At 42.6% G+C, this 23,677-nt stretch overlaps 1 protein-coding gene across 11 annotated transcripts in view; it reads right to left on the bottom strand.

Annotated features, from left to right (window-relative positions):
* Dennd1a (DENN domain containing 1A) overlaps window positions 1-23,677 on the bottom strand; it is a 503,183-nt gene that overhangs the window by 198,723 nt on the left and 280,783 nt on the right. For all 11 annotated transcript variants that reach the window (XM_052724298.1, XM_052724294.1, XM_052724299.1 and 8 more), the window contains one exon: window positions 12,723-12,823. In XM_052724298.1, coding sequence (XP_052580258.1) covers window positions 12,723-12,823 — 101 coding nt within the window. The remainder of the gene's footprint in view (window positions 1-12,722; window positions 12,824-23,677) is intronic.

Below are 23,677 nucleotides of genomic sequence, written 5' to 3'. Positions count from 1 at the left end.
TATACGGGCTCTGGGGATCTGGACTCCAGTCTTCATGCTTGCATGGCAAATAATCTGGTAAATAATCTCCTGATCCCTGATATTCTTCTGAACAGTTATCTAAAGCAATTTATACAAAATATGTCCAATAGTCTCCAAAGTAAGAAAAGAAATAGCTTAATCCCAGCACTCAGGAGGCAGAGGTAGGCAGGTCTCTGTGAGTTCAAGGCCAGCCTGGTTTACAGAGCGAGTTCCAGAAGAGCTGAGGCTACAAAGAGAGAACCCATCTCAGGAAAAAAAGAAAAGAAAAGAAAGAAATGGCTGCCAAGGGAACAGCAGATGCCATAGTGATGTTAGTACCTGGGTTTCATGCTATGACACACACTTGCTGATCGCCACACATTGAGTTCTGAGCCCTTTGGCTGCCAACCCAAAGAGAAAAACAGGATCAGAAGGCAATGTGTAGAATTTACAGAGAGAAATAAACTACAGTCAGCCCTCATATCAACAGGTCCTACATTCAAAGATTTAACCAACTGTGGGTCAAAAATGTTACAAAACTAAAATTCTAGAAAGTTCTAAATGGAAAACTTGGATTTGCTGTAAATTGAGCGCTGCTGAGCCCAGGTATATAAAGTGTGGTGTGCAGCACAGTCTGCTGTGGCCTCCTCAGCACAGACCCTGGTCTCTCTCTGGCTCTCAGGGTTTTGGCATTGTTTGGCTTGTAATCATTCCTGTGCTGTGCAGTTAGGTCTGGCTCTATACCACGTATTTTTTTCTTGTTACCATCCCTCAACAATACAAAATAACAACTATTTACATGGCATTACATTAGGTATCATAAATAATCTAGAGATGGCTTAAAGTATGTGTAGAGCTACATACACATAAGCACCACAGTATAGGGAGATTTGAGCATTGAGTTTTCAGGAAAAGGAAAACCACTCTCTTTTGTAACTCGACTGTGTGGTGTTTTTCAAACATCTATCAGTCTCACTAAGTGAACATAACATTAGCATGTGTCAGACATAACACTGGGCTAGGAAAAGGGCAGGAAAAGAGACCCACCTGGTCCAGTCTATCAGTATCCCAGAGCCAGCAGCACATTAGATAAGCACATTACTGTCTGCAGACATACCTCGGCAAGGAGACTTGAGGTACAGTGAGGAATCTGCCAAGAGCACCAAAGAAGACCTCACTTCATCTTTGCAGTGATTGCAAAAGGCTGGTCTTTATAAATTACAGAAGACGCTGTGCAACAGAGAGGTTAAGTAGTTTGGCAAAAGTCACAGCTGGAGAGAGGCACAGAATACAGCCTGAAATGTAGAACTGGTGCAAATGGCCATGGGTTAAGAAAGATTTCTAAGGGTAAAGGTATTAATCTTCCTTCCTGGTTCCCAATCTGGTCCTTCCTGATTTGTGATCAGCAGAAGAGGAGGGGGCCCCAAGAGAAGATCATTAACAATTTCAGATTGGAAAAGGAGGCAGAAGGGGGCCTATTTCCCATGAGCAGGAGGAGGTAAATGGCCTCTGATACTTGACAGTGGAGGCAGGCTCAGTATGAGCCAAGCTCAGTGATTGGTGGCTAACGCAAGACATATATATTTCACTAGCAGATCAGTGAAAATGGAGAGAGGGAGTGCAATGTCCCTCTTCAGCTCCCTAGGGTGGTCCATGGGGTGTACGTGTGGAGATGCTTTTTCAGAGTACCACGCCAGTGGTCACAACTGAATGAATGTTCCTTACAAAGATAAGTCCCAGATGAAAACCTGACAGGTCAACATCAAAGCCTGAAGAACTCTGCTCTTTTGTGTCCTCTCAGACTACTGGAAGCAGATAGACTCAGAAAGCATCAGGAAGGCCCCATGACTAAGAAACAGTAGCAGGAGAAGTTAATCATAGAGGGAAGGGTCAGAAGATGGGGCTATCTGCAGTCACAGAGAATCCAATAAAAAGCAGGCAGCCAGAGTTGGCTGCTAAAGGAAGTCTCAGATGGTAGGGTAGCTACCAGCAGCCCATGAAACCCTGATAGAAATGCAGGAATGAACAAGGTACAAATTAAATAAGAAAAAGGGGTTTATAAAGAAATATATGCACACTAAAAAATATAAATGCAACTGGTAAACATCAGATTTCCTGTGTGTTTTTGTAGCTCTAAGACATCCCACATGCCAGGATGCTTAGCAGCCAAAGACCTATTTAGCCTAGCTTCTCAGATCCAATGTTTATGGGAGACACTCATAATCACTGAGATCACTCAGAATCTAGAGCCATTCTAGTGCTTCTTCCATTGTCCCTGGTGCTAATCATTGTGGGGACAGAGCTATATGTATCCCTAAAGCTCTGTCACAAAGTGCACTGATGCACTGCAGAAGCATCCCTCGTTCCCTTGTTCTGTGGCCAGTGATTCCAGCCCTCCCCTTGTTCCCAGTAACAGGCCGAATGTCCTTGCTGTAGAGGCTGCAACATTGTGCCTCATCAGTTCCAGGGACAATCAATCACACCAGAACAGGAAGGTAAGCAGAAGTCAGAGTTAGCTGTTTCAGGACACTGGGGCCAGGGAGGAAGGTTCTGTCTCTGGAAAAATGGGACTGGCAGGCTGTATTCAGAGGTTCAGTAAGGAAGCAGAAGACCACTGGGGTGATTAGGAGGACACCTCAAAGCAAGGTGGGTGAGCCAACAAGCTCTACCATCCAGCCCTGGCAGGCACATTCCTTTGTTCTCTAACTCTGCTAGGGCTTGAGGAGGAGTTTCCAGACCAAGCTCATGCTGAAGCTTAAATCCTCAATGTGGCAGTGTTTGGCAGTGGGGCCTACTGGTGATGGAAGAGCTATCATGAATAAATTAATGCCGGGTCTCAGGGAACCGGCTTGGTGACCTTTAGAGCAGGCTGTTAGAAGGTAAGGGTCCCTGCTACTTTAACTGTGACCACTTTGCTAGTCTTGCCCTTGTCCCTCTGCATTTCCACAAATGGATGCTAGTGCAATAGAAGTCAGACTTCCAGAACTGCAAGACAAAACAAAACAAATAAATCAAAAGAAACCTCTCTTTTCTTTATAAATTACCCAGTGTTGGCTGTTAAGAGGAAAAGGCCAAGAATCTTAGCAACATCAGGAAATAATGCTGCCGAGGCTGGTGACAGCAAACTTGCTGCACCCAGGCACCTGTGCCCGCAGGAAGTGCTGCAGCAACCACGCAGACTGTCATCTCTGTACAGCATGGCTCTTTGCTGTATTTCCTTTCCAAAGCTTAAAAGATTATGACAAAAATATACTACCCTACTAAGAGCAATAAGAATGTATTAATATCAACTGCATTTGGAATTAGTGGTTTCATTCCAAATGAAATTAGTTATGTTGCATACCTTGGAACTACATAGCAATTGAATATATACACAGTCTAGTAAGATAGTTGAAACATACTGTAAGTCACTCAATTATATACTTTCTTCTTTCTATAATTTATTACCATAGTAAAGTTTCTTCCTTTACTTTTATGTATGTATATTTGTGTGTACCTGTATATACAGGAGCCTGTGGGGGCCAGAAGAGGGAGTCAGATTCCCCTTGAAATGGATCTACATTTGGCTGTGAGCAAAATGTGGATGCTGGGAACCAAACCTGGGTCCTCAGAAAGAAAAGCAAATGCTCTCAATTGCTGAGGCAGCTCTTTAGCACCAATTGCATATTTTTAAAAGGGTAAATTTTGTAACACACAAGTTCTCTTTAGACAGAAAAAAAAAAAAAAAACAAAAAACAAACCGCCGGGCGGTGGTGGCGCACACTTTAAATCCCAGCACTTGGGAGGCAGAGGCAGGTGGATCTCTGTGAGTTCGAGGCCAGCCTGGGCTACGAAGTGAGTTCCAGGAAAGGCGCAAAGCTACACAGAGAAACCCTGTCTCGAAAAACCAAAAAAAAAAAAAAAAAAAAACAAACCAACAACAAACAAACAAAACAAACAAACAAAAAAAACAAAAAAAACACCAAACCTGAATAGATTATAGAAAAGTCAGTTTTCTTATACAGTCCACAGAACACTAGGTACTAAGACCCATAGAATCTGTAGCAAAGACAAACGGCTCCGGTCTCTTCCCTTTTGGCCTAGAGGATGGTTTACTCAGTCATGCAAAGTGTCCTCTGAAGGCCACTGGCACTTTGTGTTTTGGTGCCAATGAAGGAAGTGGTCATTTATCCTAGTGGAGGGCTCAGTGACCGTCAGCACCTAAATGTCTTTGCCCACTTGGCACCAGATTCTTCATGCAGAATAGGAAGATATATTTACCTATATTGCAGGCAATGATTTTGAGGTGAAGGAAATGGGGCACACTCAGTTATTACCATAGTTTAGACTCAGGACTTTAATTACAACCTTGATTTCTTCTCTATTAAAATCTCAGGAATAAGTTCAGTTAAATTTTTATTGAGAATTTACTTAGAAATCTATAGTTTCCCTTTGTTCAACTAACACACTTTTGTGTGTGTGTGTGTGTGTGTGTGTGTGTGCACACATAACCTGACCATCAGGCCCAATACAGACCCAACTTCTCTCGTCTGCCCGATTCTGAAATTCTGGTCTTTTTCCTCACCCATCATCCTTTCTTTGTGGACTCTTCACAGGTGACGCCTTTTCTGAGGACTAGAACTCTCCTCTAAGTCCTTTGCCACTTCTTACCTTAAAACAAGCAAACAAACAAACCACTAAGCTCCATTCCCCATGTCTTGCTGGGATGCTCAATTTCTTTTGTGAAGTAGTGTTTTCTCAGATCCAAAACTGTCTGTGAGTTCTTATCTAGGTAGCCTAGTCTAGTCAGTATATTTCACAGAGAATCTGTGCACCACCGCTCTGGGTCAAAGAATGGATTCTAGAACACCAGGAAATATGATGTATTTCACAAACTCAGATGAAAATTGTCTGACCCACACAGACTCCATTTGACTTTTCAGTTCAATCATAGCAACTTGGCACTTGACCTGGCTGTCCTTTGGGGTGGGGAAGATGAACTTGTTTTCATTTGCCTTGAAAATATTTTATCACCAAAGTATGTAAACAAGTGCCTAGAATATGCCAAATACACAAATTCAGCTTAGAACTGGTTTGTGGCACTTATTTCAGAAGGAGGAAGGGAGGAAAAGTTAAGCCTATGGGCAATCCCATATGGCTTTTACTGGGACCCAATCAGCATGGTGCTTGCTACTTGTTAAATACTCTACAAACATTGTTGAGCAAACATATAGTTAAATAACAGCAACACAATACCTATAGTAAGTAAGATGTCAACAAGACTAGATGAAGTTTTTCACAAATCTTGGTGATAGCTATGGCTCATTCTCAGACATTTGAAGACACTAGTAAGCAAAGCTTTGGCATCAGAAGGCGTTGGCTTTCAAGTGAAGTCTCCATTATTTCATACATGAGTGACAATCTTAACTTCTCTGAGCTTCAATTTTCTCCCATATATAAGAGGGTCATATATACCTTACAGCTCAATTTTGAAATCCTATAATGGTGTTTAGAAAGGGCTCACCACACACACATTCTCCTTGGATGTTGAGTGCTATATGAAAGACAGTACTGACCCTCATCAACAAGTTAATACTTCTGTCCCCAAATGGAAGGCTTTCTAGGATGGGCTAAACTCAAGAGATGCCATCAGCTAAGGTAGGCAACATTCTCATTCTCACTTTCAAAATCAAAGGAATGATACAGATCTAAAGGAACCAGCAGCACATGTTTTTAAATATTCATAAGGGCTGGAAATGTCTTACTCCTTCCGTTTTCTCTGCCATCTGCTTTTGTTTCTTTTCTTTTCATTCTTATGCCACAGCTGCAAATGAAAACAACCATACAATAACTCAAGTTAAATACAAAAGTCAAAATAAAAACAATCTCATGAGTAAAAGAGAAAATGAGTTGTAAAGTTTGTCTCTTAAGGCAGCAGAAGCAAGAGACACATTTGATATCAACTAGACCCTCTGGAAACTAAAACTTATGTCCTGTGTTTGTGGTGATGGTGACAAGAGCAATCACCCTAAGTGGATGCTGGTTGTAGGACGTCTTTCTGTAGGCTGTGAATATGTGTTGCTCTGATTGGTTGATAAGTAAAGCTGCATTGGCCTATGGCAGGGCAGGATGGAGCCAGGACAACTCACTGTTGTCCTGAAAATCCAAGAGAGACAGTGGGAGGAGAAAGGAGAGTGGGGCAGACGCTGCAGACGCCTCTAGGAGAAACAAGATGTAAAGTACCGGTAAGCCACAAGCCACGTGGTGAGGCATAGATTTATAGAAATGGGTTAGTTTAAGATATAAGAGCAAGAAGTCTTCCATGGCCATAGTTTAAAAATAATATAAGCCTCTGTGTGTTTATTTGGGTCTGAGTGGCCACGGGACCAGGCAGAACACAGGAAATCTTCCAACTACAGATGCTCTATAATACCTGATGATCATACCTGGGATTTATATAGACACTACTCAGAATAGGTAAATTGTACCCATTTTCCATAAAAACAGTGTACACGAGAGGTTAAATAAGAGGAGACTGAGATTTTGAATCCAGATCTGTGTGAGCTCAAGCCCTAAGCGCTCTCTACTCCATTGCCCTCTGTCAAAATGGGGAAGGGACAGAAAAAAAATTAATTTGGGAAATATTTAGGGAAAGCCATTTGTACTAAACTGATTTATTCAGATAATTAAAATTTGTGATTATAGCTCTAATTAAAGTTAACTCAGATAATTGGTTGCTGTATTTGTGAATGTGCAATTAGAGTCTTCCACATAATTGCAGGGTGCTCAGCATCATCCTTTCATTTATTAACTGCATGCAAACTACAGCTTTGCTCTTCTAGCTTCTGTTCTACCAAAGTCTGTATACAGCTTCTGGGGTCCCAGGAGCCCAAGGAGCATGACCTGTGATGCTCACAGCAGGGGATAGGTTCACCCCATTTAACATGTCTTTGTCCAGAGGTCAATGAATATCTCATCTTCAAGTGCCACGTGACAGGCTTGTATGGCCAGCACTGTTGTCCTGAAAACTCCTAGCAGCATGTACCTGAAGAAAAACTGGCAGCAGTGGTCCTCATGTGTTAATTACACTTGTGAAGTCTATTATGCATAGAAAGGGCACCTGCTGGCAGTGAAAATGACTAGAGTCTGCCCTTCCTGTGTGGTAAGCAAATTGAGAGTTCATTTCTACAGGAGATAATAGTTTTCAGATTCCACTTGTGTATCCCCTGCAAGGGGATGTACTTGACATTTAGATCATCTGCAGAAGAACAACCTTCCCTCAGATTTACATGTTGTGTGCTCCCAGCCCTTTGCTTAAAATGCTAGTTATCCTTGTTGGCTCCAGCCACCAAGGATTCAGCTCAACCTGGTGACTTTCAAGTCAAGGATCTCAATAGACTAAAGTAATTAACATTGACTCAATTTTCATGACATTTTTACTTTCTGCCCAGAGCAGTTACATCACACTAACATGATCAAGCTAAGCCTTGACTGGAGGGCCTGCCTTCTTCTTCTGTGGTCTTTCCTTTTATCACACGTTTATCTTACGATTACAAGCAGATGCCAACCTCCATTGGCCTGAAATTATCTTTGGTCAGATGTCACCGAGTTCTTTGTGAAAACAAAAGACTAGAAGGAAGACACATTGTACAAACATGAGGAGGACTCATCACAAAGCTATTTAGGCACCACAAAATGCAGAGCTCAAGGGTGGGTTTGGGATGGCAGATTTGAACCCTTCCTCAGTAAGTCTTCAATTCCTATGCTAACATGCCTGTGGCTCAGCAGACTAAGACACAGTTTTCGAGTGCTGGAGTGAGAGATGACACTGGAAAGAGGGTCTGGGATAGTCTTCACTGAAAATCTAAGGCAGAGCAAGCCCTCTGTGCAAATACAGGAAAGGCAGTGGCTAGAACAAACAACTGGCTATGGTAAATAACTGGGGTTTTTTGTTGCTGTTTTTTTCAAAAGAAAGCATTCAATTATAAAAAATCTATTTCATTATAGAAATAATAGAAAATATAATAAAAAGCATGCTGAAATCGTCTCTTCTCCATCACAAGTCATTGTTAAATATTTTGATGTTTCCAGATCTGAACTTTAGGACATGTGTATGTATATATAGTTCTTGCTTTATGACTGTGAGACCGGAATAACACAGGACACAGTGTAAATGCTGGGACAAGTTACTAAACCCTTTGAGGCCTTGGTTTACTGACCTGTGAAATGGAGCTGATAATACCTGCTTTGCAGGACTGTTAGGAGGATAGAATGAGGTCACAAAGGTAAAAGAGACAGTCCAGTGACTGGGGCCTAGCAGGCTTACCATTGGTATCACAGAGGACATTTTACCTTTTACTCTTGGGTGGTTTGTGTGTGTGTGTGTGTGTGTGTGTGTGTGTGTGTGTTTGAAGGTCTTGCTATACAACCCTTGGGGGACTTGGTACTTGATATGTAGCCCAGGCTAGCAACCTTTGGATTTGAAGCAAACCCTTTGTCTCAGACTTCTGAGGACTAGGAATACATAGGTGAACACTATCACACACAACTTAAGCTTACAGTTTTAAAATAGCTAATAATTTAGCAATGAAACTTTCCAAATAATGAAATGCTGAAGTTGAACTTTTTGGCAAAGAGGCTCTGTCAATTCTTTGAGTGCTGCCATCTCTGAACCCCAAAGCCCATGCACTCCTGTCCAAACACAGTATTAAGCACTGCAAGCAGCTCCTTGTGGGACTCCATGCTGCCTTTAAAGCACTCTGGGCTTCACTGAAGTGTGTGTGTGTGTGTGTGTGTGTGTGTGTGTGTGTGTGTGTGCGCGCGCGCGCGCGCGCGCGCATGCACGGTGGGAAAGGTGTCTCTCCATGTGAAAGGCTAGGGAAAGGCCATGTGTCTGGAAGAGGCTTGCGCCTGTGAGGCTGTTATACATGGGGGTGGGTTCTCCATGTTCACCCTGCTGGGTCACTCTGGGAGGCTGTCTCTATCTTCCCCAACCTTCCCTTTCCCTTTCTCGGGTGTGTCTCACGCCTTTGCTTTCCTTCTAGCTCCTGTGTCCTCTTCTCTTTGATAGTCTCTTCAGTCCTACAATCTTTCGTCTAAACAGTGACAACAAACACTACCAAATGACAAACATGTTCTTTCCACTGATGGAGTTGTCATTGGAAAAACTAAGAACTGATTCATTTAGAATCTCAAAAAAGAATGACAAATAGGCAAAGGTCTGCCTGAGGAGCCAGGGCCTGCACATCTTCATAGGGAGAGGAGAAAGAGCAGGAAAGGGAGAAGAAATGCCCAATGTACCCCAGACAAGCCCCCGCCCAGGTGCAGATGCCAGCTTTGGATAGACTGTTCCTCCCTCCTCTAGGAACAGGAAAGGAAAAGACAGAGGGTTGCTCAAGAGTAACAGGCCTTGAGATTTAGTCAGGCCACCTGGCCCCCCAGGCCTCACCTGAGCAAGAAGCCTCGCCTTTGGCCTGACCATGATGGGTGTAGAGAGGGTCAGGGCTGAGAGTAGAGGAGTAGGGAAAGCTGAGAAGGCAGCAGCACCATTTTCTAGCAGGCCTGCCTGCAGTGGCCCTTACAATTCCCTTGCAGTGAGGGAGGGGCTTGGACCTGCCTCAGCTTTGTTGACCCCATGGGAAGCCATATCTTTTCGGAGGAGGGGATGGGGAGTAGGCTAGGGGGGGAAGCTGCGGTGGGGGGAGCGGGTGGAAGGAGGGGGGGAATCTGTGATTGGTATTTGTAATAAATAAAAAAATTCCTTAATTACAAAAAAAAAAAAATTCCCCTGCAGTATCTGTCAAAGGAGCAGATTGGAAGATGCTGGGCCACTCCCTTCTCATGCCTATCTTCAACACCTCATCATCTAAGTGCCTCTTGATGGAGACTGACTGACATCTTGGCCTTGACTAGATGCTGCAGTGTCTGCAATACAGTACAAATATTCATCACATTGAGAACTCCATGAAGGTCCAGTGCAAACAGGAAGGCAAGCAAATCCAGTAGGGTCAGTGAACAGGAAGGACAGAGAGGCTACAAGGAGGTTAGGAGGAAGCTGTGGTCAAGACAGAGGGTATAAAAAAACAGGAAGGAGAAAGGGGCAATGGAGGGACTTTCAAATGGTTGCATGGTGTCAAGAGTCACTCTGTTGTGTGGCTGACAGGGTGTTTCAGGTTAAAACGTACTTCAATACAAGCAAGTATTTGGGAATAATTGGAGGAGGCCCTCTTCAGGTAAGGGCACAGATTCCTAGAGGCAAATCCACATTCTCTATGCTGTGCAGCCAGGCAATGATGGACTTGAGACAAGGACTTGGTGTTGTCCTCTTAGCTTAGCCCTCTCTGTGGTGTTTCATGGGTTTTTTGAGGAAGAGAGGTCACCTCTGTACAGATGACAAACACCAACAGTGTGAGTGGGAGGGGCTACAGTGTGGCTTCCAAAGACACAGAAAATGGCAGGGACAGGGATGGAAAAGAGCTGAGGATGTCTAAACAGATGGGACACAGACTGCAATAAGGAGACAGCAGTGACAGGGCAGTGAGGCAGGTTCCTAGATGCTGTGTTAGAAACCAAAGGACATGGAGGATCTGGCACCATGACATGGCTGTAGGGACACAAGCCTATGACCTTTACCTTGACCAGGAACAGGAGTAGTGGATGATGGAAAGAGCACAGCACTCATGGTCTCCTAGTGGACAGGAGACACACAGAACTTGCATAGAAGTAGGGTGTTGAGGGAGCCCTGGGGTCTGAAAACACTCCTGAGGAAAGCAGGGACCCCAAATAAGGTAACTCTATTACAAGGGCATCATACCTTGATCCTTCTGTTTAAAAACATACAACCCCTCCTACGTACTCTGTAAGGTATCAAAATGGAATCTAACCAGGGGTATCTGGAAGGCATTTTTAATAAAGAACAACTTCCAAAATACAGCAAAGTGTAAAAAGACATGGCAAATACAATGTGGGCACAATTCCTGATCAATCAAGAAACACTCTACAAGGGGCTGGAGAGATGGCTCAGCAATTAAGAGCACTGGCTGCTCTTGCAAAGGACCTAGGCTCAATTCCTCAGCACCCACATGGTGGTTCACAACCATCTGTAACTCCAGTTTCAGGGGATCCAACACCCTCTTTTTCTGGCCTGGGCACTAACATGCATTCAGCCAAACACTCATACACATAAAATAAACAAATAAATAAAAATTAAAAAAAAGAAATGCCAGGGTGATGGTGGTGGCACACATCTTGAATTTTACTTCGAGGCCAGCTGGTCTATAGAGTGAGTTCTAGGACAGCCAGGGCTACACAGAGAAACCCTGTCTCGAACTGACCCCCCACCCCCACCAAAAAAGGAAACAACCTACAGTCTTAGAATTCTGTGCAACATCAGCACAGAACTGGGAGAGAGCATGACTGAGAAAACCCACCAGGATCAAAAAGATCACCATATGAAGAAATGGGCTCGCTCTCTCAGCACTGTACTCATGAGCATGTCTCTGCTGTGCCTGAGCTATGTCTTTGCTGTACATGTGGCTTCTTGGGAGGAGGCTGAACTTAAAACATCCAAAACAAGGTGACCACAAATACCTCTAGGCTTCTAGGACACAATGGCTACCTAGAAAAGCCTTTTCAGAGAGAAGATTGAAAATAGCAAACATTGTGGTTGACTGGCCTCTATCATTCTGAATCAATGGCCTATCTCATGAAGTATCTGATCATTAGTAATAAGGGCTGTGGTCTCCAATGGAGGCTTTCTCCTGAAGCTCCAATTTCTGGCAGATACCAAGGGCCTTTAGATATATGCGCATGGCCCCTTATCAACATCTACTGGCACCAGCTGTTCTAAGTCAATGCCTCTTAATACATTACACCAGAGAAAAATCATTCATAAGGAAAACAGATCCAAGTCATCAAATAAACTATCCTCTCCAGCACACTCCTGAAGGCAGTGAGGGGGCTTCAGCAGGTACATCTCCCATGAGCCATCCATCCTTGTATGGTATGTTTCATCTCAAAAATATAATTTTGAGTAAATAACTTCATGTTGCAGACAAAGGAGAGTCTCCAGCCAATGATGTGTAGACACCATGCTTCTCTCCTTTCCTCCACTAATATATGTCCAACAGTGAATCCTCAAAAAGCTTCAGAGGATTGTGTGGTGCTGTGACACACTGATAATCCCAGCACTTAGGAAGCTGAGGCAGGAAGACTGCTGTGAGCTTGAGGCTGGTTTAGGATAGACAGTAAAATCCTCTCTCAAAAAAAAAAAAACAAAAAAAAAAACAAAAAAAAAAAACAAAAAAAAAAAACAAACCTAAAACAAAGAAATGATCAAAAAGAGGGAGGGAGGAGGAGGTCTGCAAGAAGGAAACAGAGAGAAAACAAAATCAGAAGGCTCAAACCACAGCTAAGGGCAAGTCTGGTGGGACATGCCAGCACATGGCTGAAACCCAAGGGATCTTGTAGATCCCAATGGTTCCTGTCACCAGTTTCCAATGTGTCTTAGTGGGAAAAAGCAAACAATTTCTTGGTGCTTGGCTTCTCTAAAGTGAGAAGTGCTAAAAGTATTAGCTACTCTCTTGATCCCTTCAGAAAGTCATGACATAAAGTACCTTGCTCTCAAGTGCTCCAAACCCAGTACCATTTAAACTACTTTCATTTTAGTGTTACCCATTAAGCCTTTACAGTCTTAGGTCTTTCCTGGAAGAGGAAGCAGAGGACAGGGTCCTGGGCAGCCTTACCAGCAGTAGTCCAGCAAGTGTGGGGGCAGCACAGGAATGTACACATGCTGCCAGTACATGGGGTAGAGCATGGCAGCCGAGCCGTGGATGCAGGCAGTCAACTGCAAAAGAGGAGTAGAAAGTCAGGTCTCAAGGCAAAGCTGAGGGAGGCACTGCCAAAGTTAAGGACTCCAAGTCAGATGTGCCCACCCCAGTGCAATGCAGTGGACTTCCTCTTCAAAATACGCATTTTGTGCCCTGTTCCCTGATTATAAAGCTAACATAAGGCTGAGGGTGGAGCTCAATGGTAGTGCTTGCTAGTACATCTGAGATCCAGGTCCAATCCCCAGGACTACACACACACACACACACAAATGAATGAGTGAATAAAAGACTTCAAAGCACATGCACATTTAGAGTAGAAATTTGAGAAAATGAATGTGATAAAAGAACCAGCACTTTCTTAAGATTATTTAACATTTTAGGGTATTGTACATTTAAGCACTATAGAAACTAAAATGACTGTAAATATAATGCTTTTTCTCTTTTTATACTGGCATTATCTGATAGCGTTTTCCCACATCCTTAAATAGTTTTAGGAAGCACCCCCTCACCATCTTCGGTGTACTCCTCAAACCCATTCTGCCGCTCTCTATCATGGAGTTACACACTTATATTTGGATATATGATTTCTGGGTGTAGACTCCAGAGCTAACTATGGCTTACAGATATGTCACAGTACTCAGTAGGCAGAGGAATGTATAAGGATGTGTGTGAGTGTAACTGACAGGGCAGAGGCTCGCATAGTCTCACCAGGACTAAGCATGGTAATCAAGTTGAAACTTACTTCCATCTCACTTTTATTTTCACTCCCAGGATTAGCATGGAGGGTGAATATTTTTTGTCATGTTTCCTGACTCTATTTCTTAGGTCTGTTCCTTCCTTTCCTGACTTTTAAAAGGAGTGCTAGTATCTTTTAAATTGATTTATAAGCAAGCACTGAGGACTTGTAAACAGAGTGTCATCTGATGTGATATTTTTGACAAGTTAGCCTTCACTTTCCTTAAGTCTCTGAGAGAAGAGGTTTGCATGACCGTGTGGACAAGCCTTTTCCTTAGTGATGAGCCCCACTCCTTGTCCAAGGAAAGACCTCTAAAATTTCTGCAAGCATTTAACTCCTGAATCCACCTGCAATTAATCTGGGCTTTATACCTGAGGTGAGCATCTACTTCTCCCACATAGTTGATCCATTGCTCCAGCATCCTTTGTGGCCTTCCCCTTCCCCATTTCTTTCAACAAGCTCTTATTTTGTATTCCCTCTCTTTATTCTTAAGAGCTGGAGATGGCATACAAGGTAACTGATACAATTAAAAATGGATAGGTAAAGGTAATGAAAAGCAATACAACCTCTATAAAATTCAATATGGCAAAAGGGACAGGATGCAACCCTGCAGACCCAGCTACTAAGTGACAACAGCCAACAACATGTATTTCTGTCATTTTCCCCTTACGTTTCTTTGGTTTCTAGGAAGCCTGTCACTATGAGGCCTTTGCTTTTTTTGGAAGCTGGTAACTGGCCTTTGCTGACAGAAGGACATTTATGTGGTGAAAGATGATGTGCCAATACCCAGTTAAAAGAATCCCAGAGGTTAGTATAACATGACCAGCTTTAAACTGGATATGCTGCTGATGCTTCACAGTTGTGAAAGCTGTGTACTAAAGCTAGGGTGCTATGCTCCTCACCTACTCTTTTCCAGATGTCGTCCTTTAAATCAGGTGCATGTGAGGAGTAGATCCAGGCACCTAGGTCCCCAATCACCTGTCCTAGTTTATTCTGTAGGTTCTGATAGAGGCAGCTGCCATGATTAGTCTTTCTAGGGTTTTGGAAGGACGAATGTAGTTGGAGGCATGGAGTGGAGTGCAAACTACCTTTACTCTGATGGTACTGGCATGTCTGGCTGGAGGGTTACAACAGCCTGAGCACCAGCGCTTTTGCTCATCTTTAACCAGCTGCTAGAGCATTCTTACTGATGTGCACATCACTTCTTGCTTGCAAGCCTTTAGGGCACAGCTGGAATAGAATGCCTGTGCCAGTCCTGGTCTATCTGAGAAGCAGCATCTCCAGCCAACTTCAACTGCCTCCCCAGCTTGCCCTTGGGACATACCATTTGCAGAAGTAAAAGGAGTTATGGACCTTTTTCCATCCCTTCCGCCATTTGACTCATCTCTCAAACCTGCTGGGGTTTGTTCCCTCAGGCCTCTGAACAAGCTCTCCTCTCTCAAGCCGTACCTTGACTCTCTGTTACTAAATGAACTGGAACAGACTGAAGTTTGTCCCCTGGCTGTGAAGTACACAAAGGCCCTCTTTTTTCATCTTCACACTTCTCAACTGTATGCATCTAAGTGCTTGTCAATGCAGTGTGCACCCTGAATAAACTAAAAACTAATGACCCGATTCCTATTTAGACTATATTTACAACATACAGATAGCTAGGAGCTTGGCTTACATTATGAGCACATCCAGAATTTCATTAGTTCCACAAACTCACACTCCAAAACAAGGACAAGCTTAGACATACAAATTTACCACTTTTGGAAAAACTGAGTCATCCATCCATCCATCCATCCATCCATCCATCCATCCATCCATCCAATCCTATGTCTAAACTATAGCTCTATTAAATAGATAAAAATTAAAGATAAATTTAATAGCTAAAATTAATTTTATAAATATATTTATAAACATATAAGTGCTGCAAAATCTCTTTGGTACTAAGGTAACACCATCACATGAATTTGTTTGTAATTATCATGTTATTCACTAGGATGGTTTTGTGTGAGGTGGGACTTTATTACCTGTTTCTTGTTTGCTTAAACTATTTTGGGCCAAATCTTATCTCCAGGCATCATTTTACCATTACTCCTTAATCTCAAAAAAATCTACCAGATTAAATGATAAGATTTTAAAACTAGTTATCCTTCATTAAAAACAAACAAACAAACAAACAAATCCAGAAGCTTTTAAGGTGCTCCATCATATCATTAGAGGTTTTTCTAAGGCCAAGTCTCTACAGTTTGGGTAAGATACATTCACCCATTTGATTAAGAAAACAAACAAAGTAAGCAGGTGATTATTTGGCTCTTTTCCAAAATACAAAGTGACACCCATTCTGTGTACCGTTAAGAACAGTGTCTAAGCTGACTGCAATGGGGGGTCTCTGCATATCTACACTGATGCAGAAATGATATATAGAGCCCTAAATAGTATCACCAGACACATGTAGCAGTCTGAAGGACTACACTCATTCCCTATAGAGGACAAAATCTTATGTAATGAAAGTATACAATAAGGAATATAGTCAAAAAAGGGGTATTGTGAATATTTAATTAAAGTGCAAGCTAAAGAAAATGATTCTATCAAATATCTTACTTGGTGGGAGAATAGAGAGATAGTGTGTGTAAAATTTGCCCAAAGTCATTAGTCACAATGAATATTCATCAGAAGCCAATTATCAATCCCATTTAATGATACCCCAAAAGATTTTGCCCTGAAGCAGCAGAATAGTCTAAGGCTCCAGACAAAACTAGACAAATTATACAGCAACAGCCAGTCTAGCCAGGATACGAGCTGTAAAGTAAACTACTGGTGGATAATGGCGGCACTTTAGCAAATTTTGTCCTCAATTAAAGGTGCACAAGGTCTGTTACATCTTATAGCTTTATATATGGCTCCATTAGTTTCCTGTGAGGCTGGGAAAAGGAGAAACAATGATGTGGGGAGGACATGAATGGGGAATGATCAATGATACAGGTGAAGGAAATCATAAGATACCAGCTGTATCTTTTTTGTTTCCAGTTTAAGGTATTTCTCAGAGACAGTAGACAGACTGATAGTTAAATCATAAGATTTCAGCCTTTCACTGGTTCCTATGGTAGCCTGTAATGTAGGATTAAAAAGAAGACCCCATTCTAAAGCAAAAATCCCTGTAATATATGCAGCAGACATTGTACTAGGGTAGAAGCCCATGGGAATCCTTGTTTTAGAGGTATACTCATGTGTTTACCCAGGCACACACTACCACACTTTACAGACAGGGAAACAGTCTTAGAGGCAAAATAACTCGCCCAAGGCCACAAGGTGACAAAGTGACAGAACTGGGACTCTCACAGAGGTCCTGTCAGATGATAAAGTCTCCTATTTCCACATCATGTAAATTAAAAAGCATTTTTGTGTCTACCTGGTGCATTGCTGTCCAAGAGGATTCCCTGTCAGCACTGCCCAATTACGTAAATCCTCATTTACCTTACTGCTAAGTGACCAAATACCTAGGGCAGAGTACCAGTAACTGGAAGTAATCATTCTTTCTTTTCTTTTTTTAAATGGGTAAAAGAACAGACAAACTTTATTACATGCCTGAGGCATGGGAGTACTGAACTAGAAAAATAATCAGTTGAAAAACCACACATTTGATCACTTCCTGGGGATTAGTCAATTAACTAAGATGTCATGGTGACTTTAATCCTCAGGGAATTCTAGACAAGGAAGTAATAACTGCTAGTCAAAGAAAAGTTTACATGTTGGCCTGGACACATGGATCAGACTTGCTTTCTGTCATGTTCCTTCTCACACACTTACAAGGAAGTCTTCCACTAACTGTCTTGTTGATTTGAGCAAACTACTACCTCTTCTGGGTCTTAATTTCCCCTATGTGAAAAGTTAGAGGCTGGCTGCAAGATTCCTGTGCCCCTTGCAGCTTTGACTCTAGAGGAACTTTCACCCTTTGACATGAAGGATGCCCCTCGTCTGTCCCTCTTGACCTTCTACAGCTGTACTGGCTAAGCAGAAGTCAGCCAGGGTCCATTTTCAAAGTCTACTTCTCACCTTTGCTGCCACAAGGATGCCTTCCCCCAAACTCTTGAACTAAGAAGTGCCACCTTTCCCTGCGGTGGAGAGCACAGCCATCCTTCAGACCCCATCTCCCCTCAACATGTGGAGGTGCCCCGAGGATGATACTGGGAGGAAACCTGGAGCACGGCTCCAGCTGTAGCTCCACAAGGACAGGGACCACATCCAAACTGTTTCCTTATTTCCACATTGCCTGACACTGGCCAGGTGCTGGGAAAAGTGTTTGGGGGAACATGAGAATGCCCTGGCTTAACGTCAAAAAGAATGGTAGGCAAGGTCACTCGACATTCCGGCAAACTGCAGTCACTCAATAGATCACCACAGGAAACTGCACATGTTAGAGAAAATACTGAGACTCCAGGATCTAAAGGCTGGCATAGGGGGATCGGATGCTTGCAGTCATTCTTCACATCCTTGAACTGAGAATGTTAAACAATCAGACTGACACCTGCTTCACAGGGTTACAGGCATCTGGATTTCCCCTCTGTGCTTAAACAAAAACAAACTGATGAAATAGAGTAGAGAAAGAACTGCAGATTTGTAACTTTAAAGTCCATGCATTTCAACAAGATTCATCTTATGCACAGTGGTTTAGAAAATGCTGTGTCTTGGGGAACTTATTAGGGTTCTCAGCTTGAGAACCAAGTTCTTTACTTACAATCTTTGTGGTTGTCAGAAGTAAGTGCTGCTGTGATTTTTGCTTTTAATTATAAATTGTTTTCAAGTGGGAAATCAACTGTAGAATCAGTAAAAAGTTTTCAGGTACTCTGTGAGTGAACCTTGTCATGTAAAGAAAAACCCTTAAATTATAAATGGTTTAACTAAGTTCCAATTGCATTGACTATATGCAAGAGGAAGAGTGGGCTTTTCAAGTCAAGCAGCATTCTGAGAGTTCAGACAGATGCTGAATGTGTGAAGAGAACAGCAAAGAATTCCCGCTTAGAAGAGGAGATGCCGTGCTCCTCTGTAGAGGAGCAAGGAGAGGAATCTTTCTTCAAGTATTTCTCTTGTAGTCAGTGGAACTCAACTTAGCTCTCCTCCTCCATTATCTTTAGGGGAGGAAAACCAAAAACAAACAAATTCCAATGTGGTCAAGTAGAGTCAGGCCTCTAAGAACTCCAAGATTTGAGAAGCAGCTTTCTCAGGCATCTCACTTAATCCCTTCTCTTTCCATTTTCTTTTTAAAGCTACCTCCTAGCTAGAGTAATTAGAGCAAGTTATTAATCAGAGTAAAAAGCTTTCCTGCCAAGATTTGACACTTCAAAACATCAAAGCAAATACAACTGCCAGAGAGAAGTGTTAGCTACCTAAGCTGAGGCAGAAACTACAGCAAGGTAAGCTACGTCGGGAAGAAGCCACCACAAGAGAGGAAAGCACTTCTTTTCATCTTTAAGGTGAAAAAGAAAAAGGGAAGGTTGCATGATTAATAACAAACCATGTAAAGATGGTCAGCAAGTGTGTGGCTGTGCCTCTATTCTGTGCCTGTGACAGCCACTGCTGAACAAGGAGATGGCTTCAGGATCCCTCCTGATGTGCATCTGTCACCAGTGGATCAAAGCTGGTACTCAGGAAAAAAAAAAATCAGTTGGCCATCTCATTGAGTGTAAGTGGATTTATATTCACTTTTAAATCTCCTAAGATTATAGTTTATGTTTAATTAATGGATTTATACCATTGTTTTAATAATTTTTTTTCAAAGAAACCTAGTAAGCCAGGCGTGATGGCACATGCCTTTAACCCCAGCACTTGGGAGGCAGAGGCAGGCAGAGCTCTGAGTTCAAGGCCAGCCTGATCTACAGAGTGAATTACAGGACAGCCAGGGCTACACAGAGAAACCCTGTCTTAAAAAACAAAACAAAAGAAAACTAACATAACTAAATTGGGAGTCATGAGTACTATCATCAATGGGAAAAGAAGGAAGAACTGTGCATGTGTGTGCGTGTGCGTGTGCGTGTGCGTGTGCGTGTGCGTGTGCGTGTGTGTGTGTGTGTGTGTGTGTGTGTGTGTGTGTGTGAATTCCTGACCTTGCATGGATAGATGAAAAGACCCCCTTATGGCACAAATCCCAAATTCAACCTTAGGAAGTGAGAGCAAACTCAGAAAGACAAAGCCAAAAACACTGTCACAACCATCTTCACACAGGATTATGTTTTGCTCATTTACCTCCCACAAGAGCCCTATAAGGTAGTTGTATTAAGGTCTCCATTTTGCAGATAAGGAAACTTGCCTATGGTCACAGAGCTGAGGACTGAGTTAGGATATGAACCCTGGGAAGCCAGGCTCCCAAGTCTGTGCTCCAAGCTCTCATGAATTTGCTTCTGTCCTCGATCTGTATTAATCGGACAATTACTGAGCATCCACTATGTGTACACGCCATGCCCTCGAGCAAGTTAAATAGACAGAGAAAGATCAAAATGCAAACAATCAACTTCAACTCAAAAGCATTATGAAAGAGGTGCTATAATAGAGGTTCAAGTATGTCAGCATATACAGAAGGAATCCCTGATTCTGCCTGGGGCGAGCATTGGGCAGCGGAGACTGGCACATCAGAGCTCTGAGAGGCTGCTTATGTTCCTTCCTGTGGGAGGCCAGGTGAAACACTGAGCCATATGAATACAGCAACTCCTTGGGCCACTCAAGCTCTGTTGAATGACCCTTCAGACAGTGACTAAGTGACTAGTGAGAAGTGAGTGGAGATGCAAAACCTACATGTTGCTATGATTATTCTTTGTGGCTTGAGAAATTCACCATCACCAACATCAGTCATACACACAGTCTGCAAAACTCTCCAGGATCTCTACTACCTTCCTTGCTTCTGAAAGTCAGATTGGGGGTCACTTTTTACAAAGATGAGATTCAGTGTCCAGTGGTATTCATGGAATGAGTGATACACAGCCAGTGCTAGGTTATGGTTTTACCAGTCCCACTTTTAGAGGTGTAGGAGATCAATTTGTCCACGGCCATGTGTCCTGAAAATGGCTCACAGGGATTAAGTGCACGGCAGAGGAAGAGGCAGAATCAGAACAAAACTACCCTCACTTGAAGTCTGATTCTCTCTCTTCCAACCTTGCTGTCCTTTTTCTGAGGAATAGTCTACCAACAGGATTGTCTGAGGCATCTAGCTAGGAGATTCAATATAGTCATCAAGCTAGCAAAAAAGCAAACCTGTGACTTTCTCTTATGTTTGGAGAAATCCATGAATGCATGGCCTAATCTCACAGCACACCAAAGTGACCATACTTGCCACCTTCAAAACCATCAAAGGGGAATTATAAATCCTTGTCCCACTAACATAGTATAGTGCTTTATTGTTGCTTCCCTAACGAATGCCTTTGAGATGTCTGCCAAAGTGGGCCCCATTTAGACATTTTCAAACATATTGAGAGGAAAGTGATTTTAATATTGACCATTTGTGTTTCTTGGGTGGTGGTATGGTGTAGGAGTCATAAGAAACGATCTCTTACTGCTAAAACCTAAAGAATATCCAGGGCTGAGAGATGGCTCAGTGAGTAAACTACTCACCACATAAGCTTGAGTATTTGAATTTGGACCCCTAGAACAAGCTGGTATAGTGTGGCAGTGCACATGTGTGACCCCAGAGCTGGGGGCTCACTGGCCAGCCAACCTCGTACAAACAACCAGTTTTAGGTAGGACTGCCCTGGCCCCCACAATGTTATGAGATGCTGGATCATACTGAGTGATGCCCTTCTCTAGCTCAGCTAAGGTCATAACCAAAGCTCTTTCAAAGAGAAGATCTTTCTAAGAACTTCTAAGTGCTAGTCTGTACTCACGACTGTCTTCTAGACACACATACAGTCTCTGGTAAGTAGTTTTAAGTGGAGATGAGCCCGTGATGCATAACCACCACCAACAAATTACTATTGTTTCTGCCGGAGAGGAACAGTATGTTCCATGATCCCAAATGGGGCTGTATATCAATAAATGGGGAAATCTGAAAAAAAAAAAAAAAAAAAAGAAAGAAAGAAAAATTCTGGGCTCTGTATTAGATTTTTTGAACCAAAGTGTTTGGAGATGCTATCTGTGAGCCGCATTTTTAGCATGTTTTCTGGGTGTTTCTAACAGCATTTGGGAATTGCTAACAGTCTGAATCCTCTCTCTGGTCCAAAGCAGGTGTTCAGTGTTTGTTCAAACTACAGAGGAAGCAGTAGAGGAGGACGAAAATCAGTGTGGAGACGGGCTGGCTGAAGTTGTATCAAAGGACCACAGATTCTACTGCTAATACACTGTATAGTATTACAGTCTCCTCAGCATCGAAAGGTTCTTTTTGCTCCAGTTACAGTTCAACATGAACAGGAGAAAATCAACTTACACATAATTAAATAAGAACAGTTCAAAAAGCAGTTAATTATATTTATGTTGAAAACCAACATAAATAAAACATAGCAATCTTTTCTCCTATCTCCTATCAGTGGAGGTTTCTTTCATTTAACAGTTTTTCATATTCTCTGAGCCACAATAAAATTTTATGTAATGGAGATTAGAGAGGCTATGCCACTTGGCTGCCAAGTCTGTATTTCATGCCACTTCATTACATTTTGTTAAGGATTTCCCTCTCTACCAAAAGGATTAGCTTGCTTCTCACTCTTTGAATACTCTTCTTAGGTTGTCAGTGTGACTAGGTTAATCTCAACCCCACCCCTTCTCTCACAACATATAAAAGATGAACAGACAAAATGTTCAATTTATTTTATTTTTTAAATAGAACACTAAATTTAGTCTTAGACTTCACTATTTGGGAAGTTTCCAGTTACAAGGTCTTGGCTTCCCTTGAGCACAGTTTGAAACAAAATAATGCTGTTTGTTCCTAGGGCTGGAACATGCAGAGTGGAGTGTGCAGGCAAAGAGGCCCTGGCTCCAGTCCAGGGTTTCAAACCTCCTTAAACTGCCACTTCTTTGCTTCAAGGGCTACAGATAAGCAAACAGGATTAGTTTGTTCTAGTGCAGAAGAACCAGGAAAGTTCTGTATATGCTGGTAAGTCATCCAGTCACTGCCTGGGCTGACATGGCCATGGCAAGGTGGAATTCCTCCAAAAAGAAGTGAAATTAACGTAATCTGAAAATCTGCCTTAGCTACAAACTGTCCCTTCTCAGGTCACCAGAGCAGATGGTGTGCTCAGACAATGGCCTGCTGTCTGCATGAAAGAGTGTGATGGGACAGGCAAGGTTGGGAAAGGATCCAGGACTTCTCCTGAACACTGAAACATCTACAAAGGCCAAGCTAGGGGTGCTGGCAAGTAGACATAATTATCACCTACCACTTGTCCAGGGCACTAGTACACAGGCTCTACTTAAGTCCTACATTCTCTGGAAAAAAATGTGTGCTTAACTAGCTGGGAAGAAACTAAGAAATGATTTTTTGTTAGTTTTTTTTTCTTTTTCTAAATGAGGTACAATCAGAAAAGTATTAATTGTTCTCATAGTTCTGGGAGCAATATAAATAATTACATGTGGAAACTCAATTACATATGGCTTTGTTCCCAATAGGGTTTCCTTCTTAAGCATTTGTTTAACCCATCATCTAGACAGGTTAAATAAATTCCTTAGTAAAGTAAACATGCCTTGTCATCAGTTAACTGGAGAGTCTGGGGTTTTGAAACTTCTTCAGCATGCCTAATTTAGAAAGGGGACAGGCAGGGATGAAATTTAGAATGGTGGAAGGAAGTGCAATCCATGACCCCTGAAGCCACTGTGTTGGCTCAGGGTCCTATAGGGACCTCAAGGCAGCTGGGGAGACTGGGCAGACACGGAGTCTAACAATGCACTGACAGTGGAAGAGGTAGGGGCAGTGGCTGAGAGAATGAGGTGTACACCCCCGGTGCCCAGAGTGGTGCCATGAAATTTGAAGTGAAGAGCTTAGCTGTGTGCATGTGGAGGCAACACCAGGTACTCAGATCCATGGTGAGTGGAATCATGCCAAGAATGTTTCTGGGTGTACAGGTGTCATGAGGAACAAATGGAAAGTTACCAAGGAGGCAGTATGAGGTAGCCAGAAGGGCTTGGAACCAGAAGAAGTGGGCTTTAATACCATCTCTTTAGCTCATCTTAGAC

The sequence above is a fragment of the Peromyscus californicus genome, unplaced genomic scaffold, assembly GCF_007827085.1.
Source record: "Peromyscus californicus insignis strain IS unplaced genomic scaffold, ASM782708v3 Scaffold_7__1_contigs__length_154581171, whole genome shotgun sequence".
NCBI lineage: Eukaryota > Metazoa > Chordata > Mammalia > Rodentia > Cricetidae > Peromyscus > Peromyscus californicus.
This window is presented reverse-complemented; position numbering and strand designations above follow the sequence as displayed.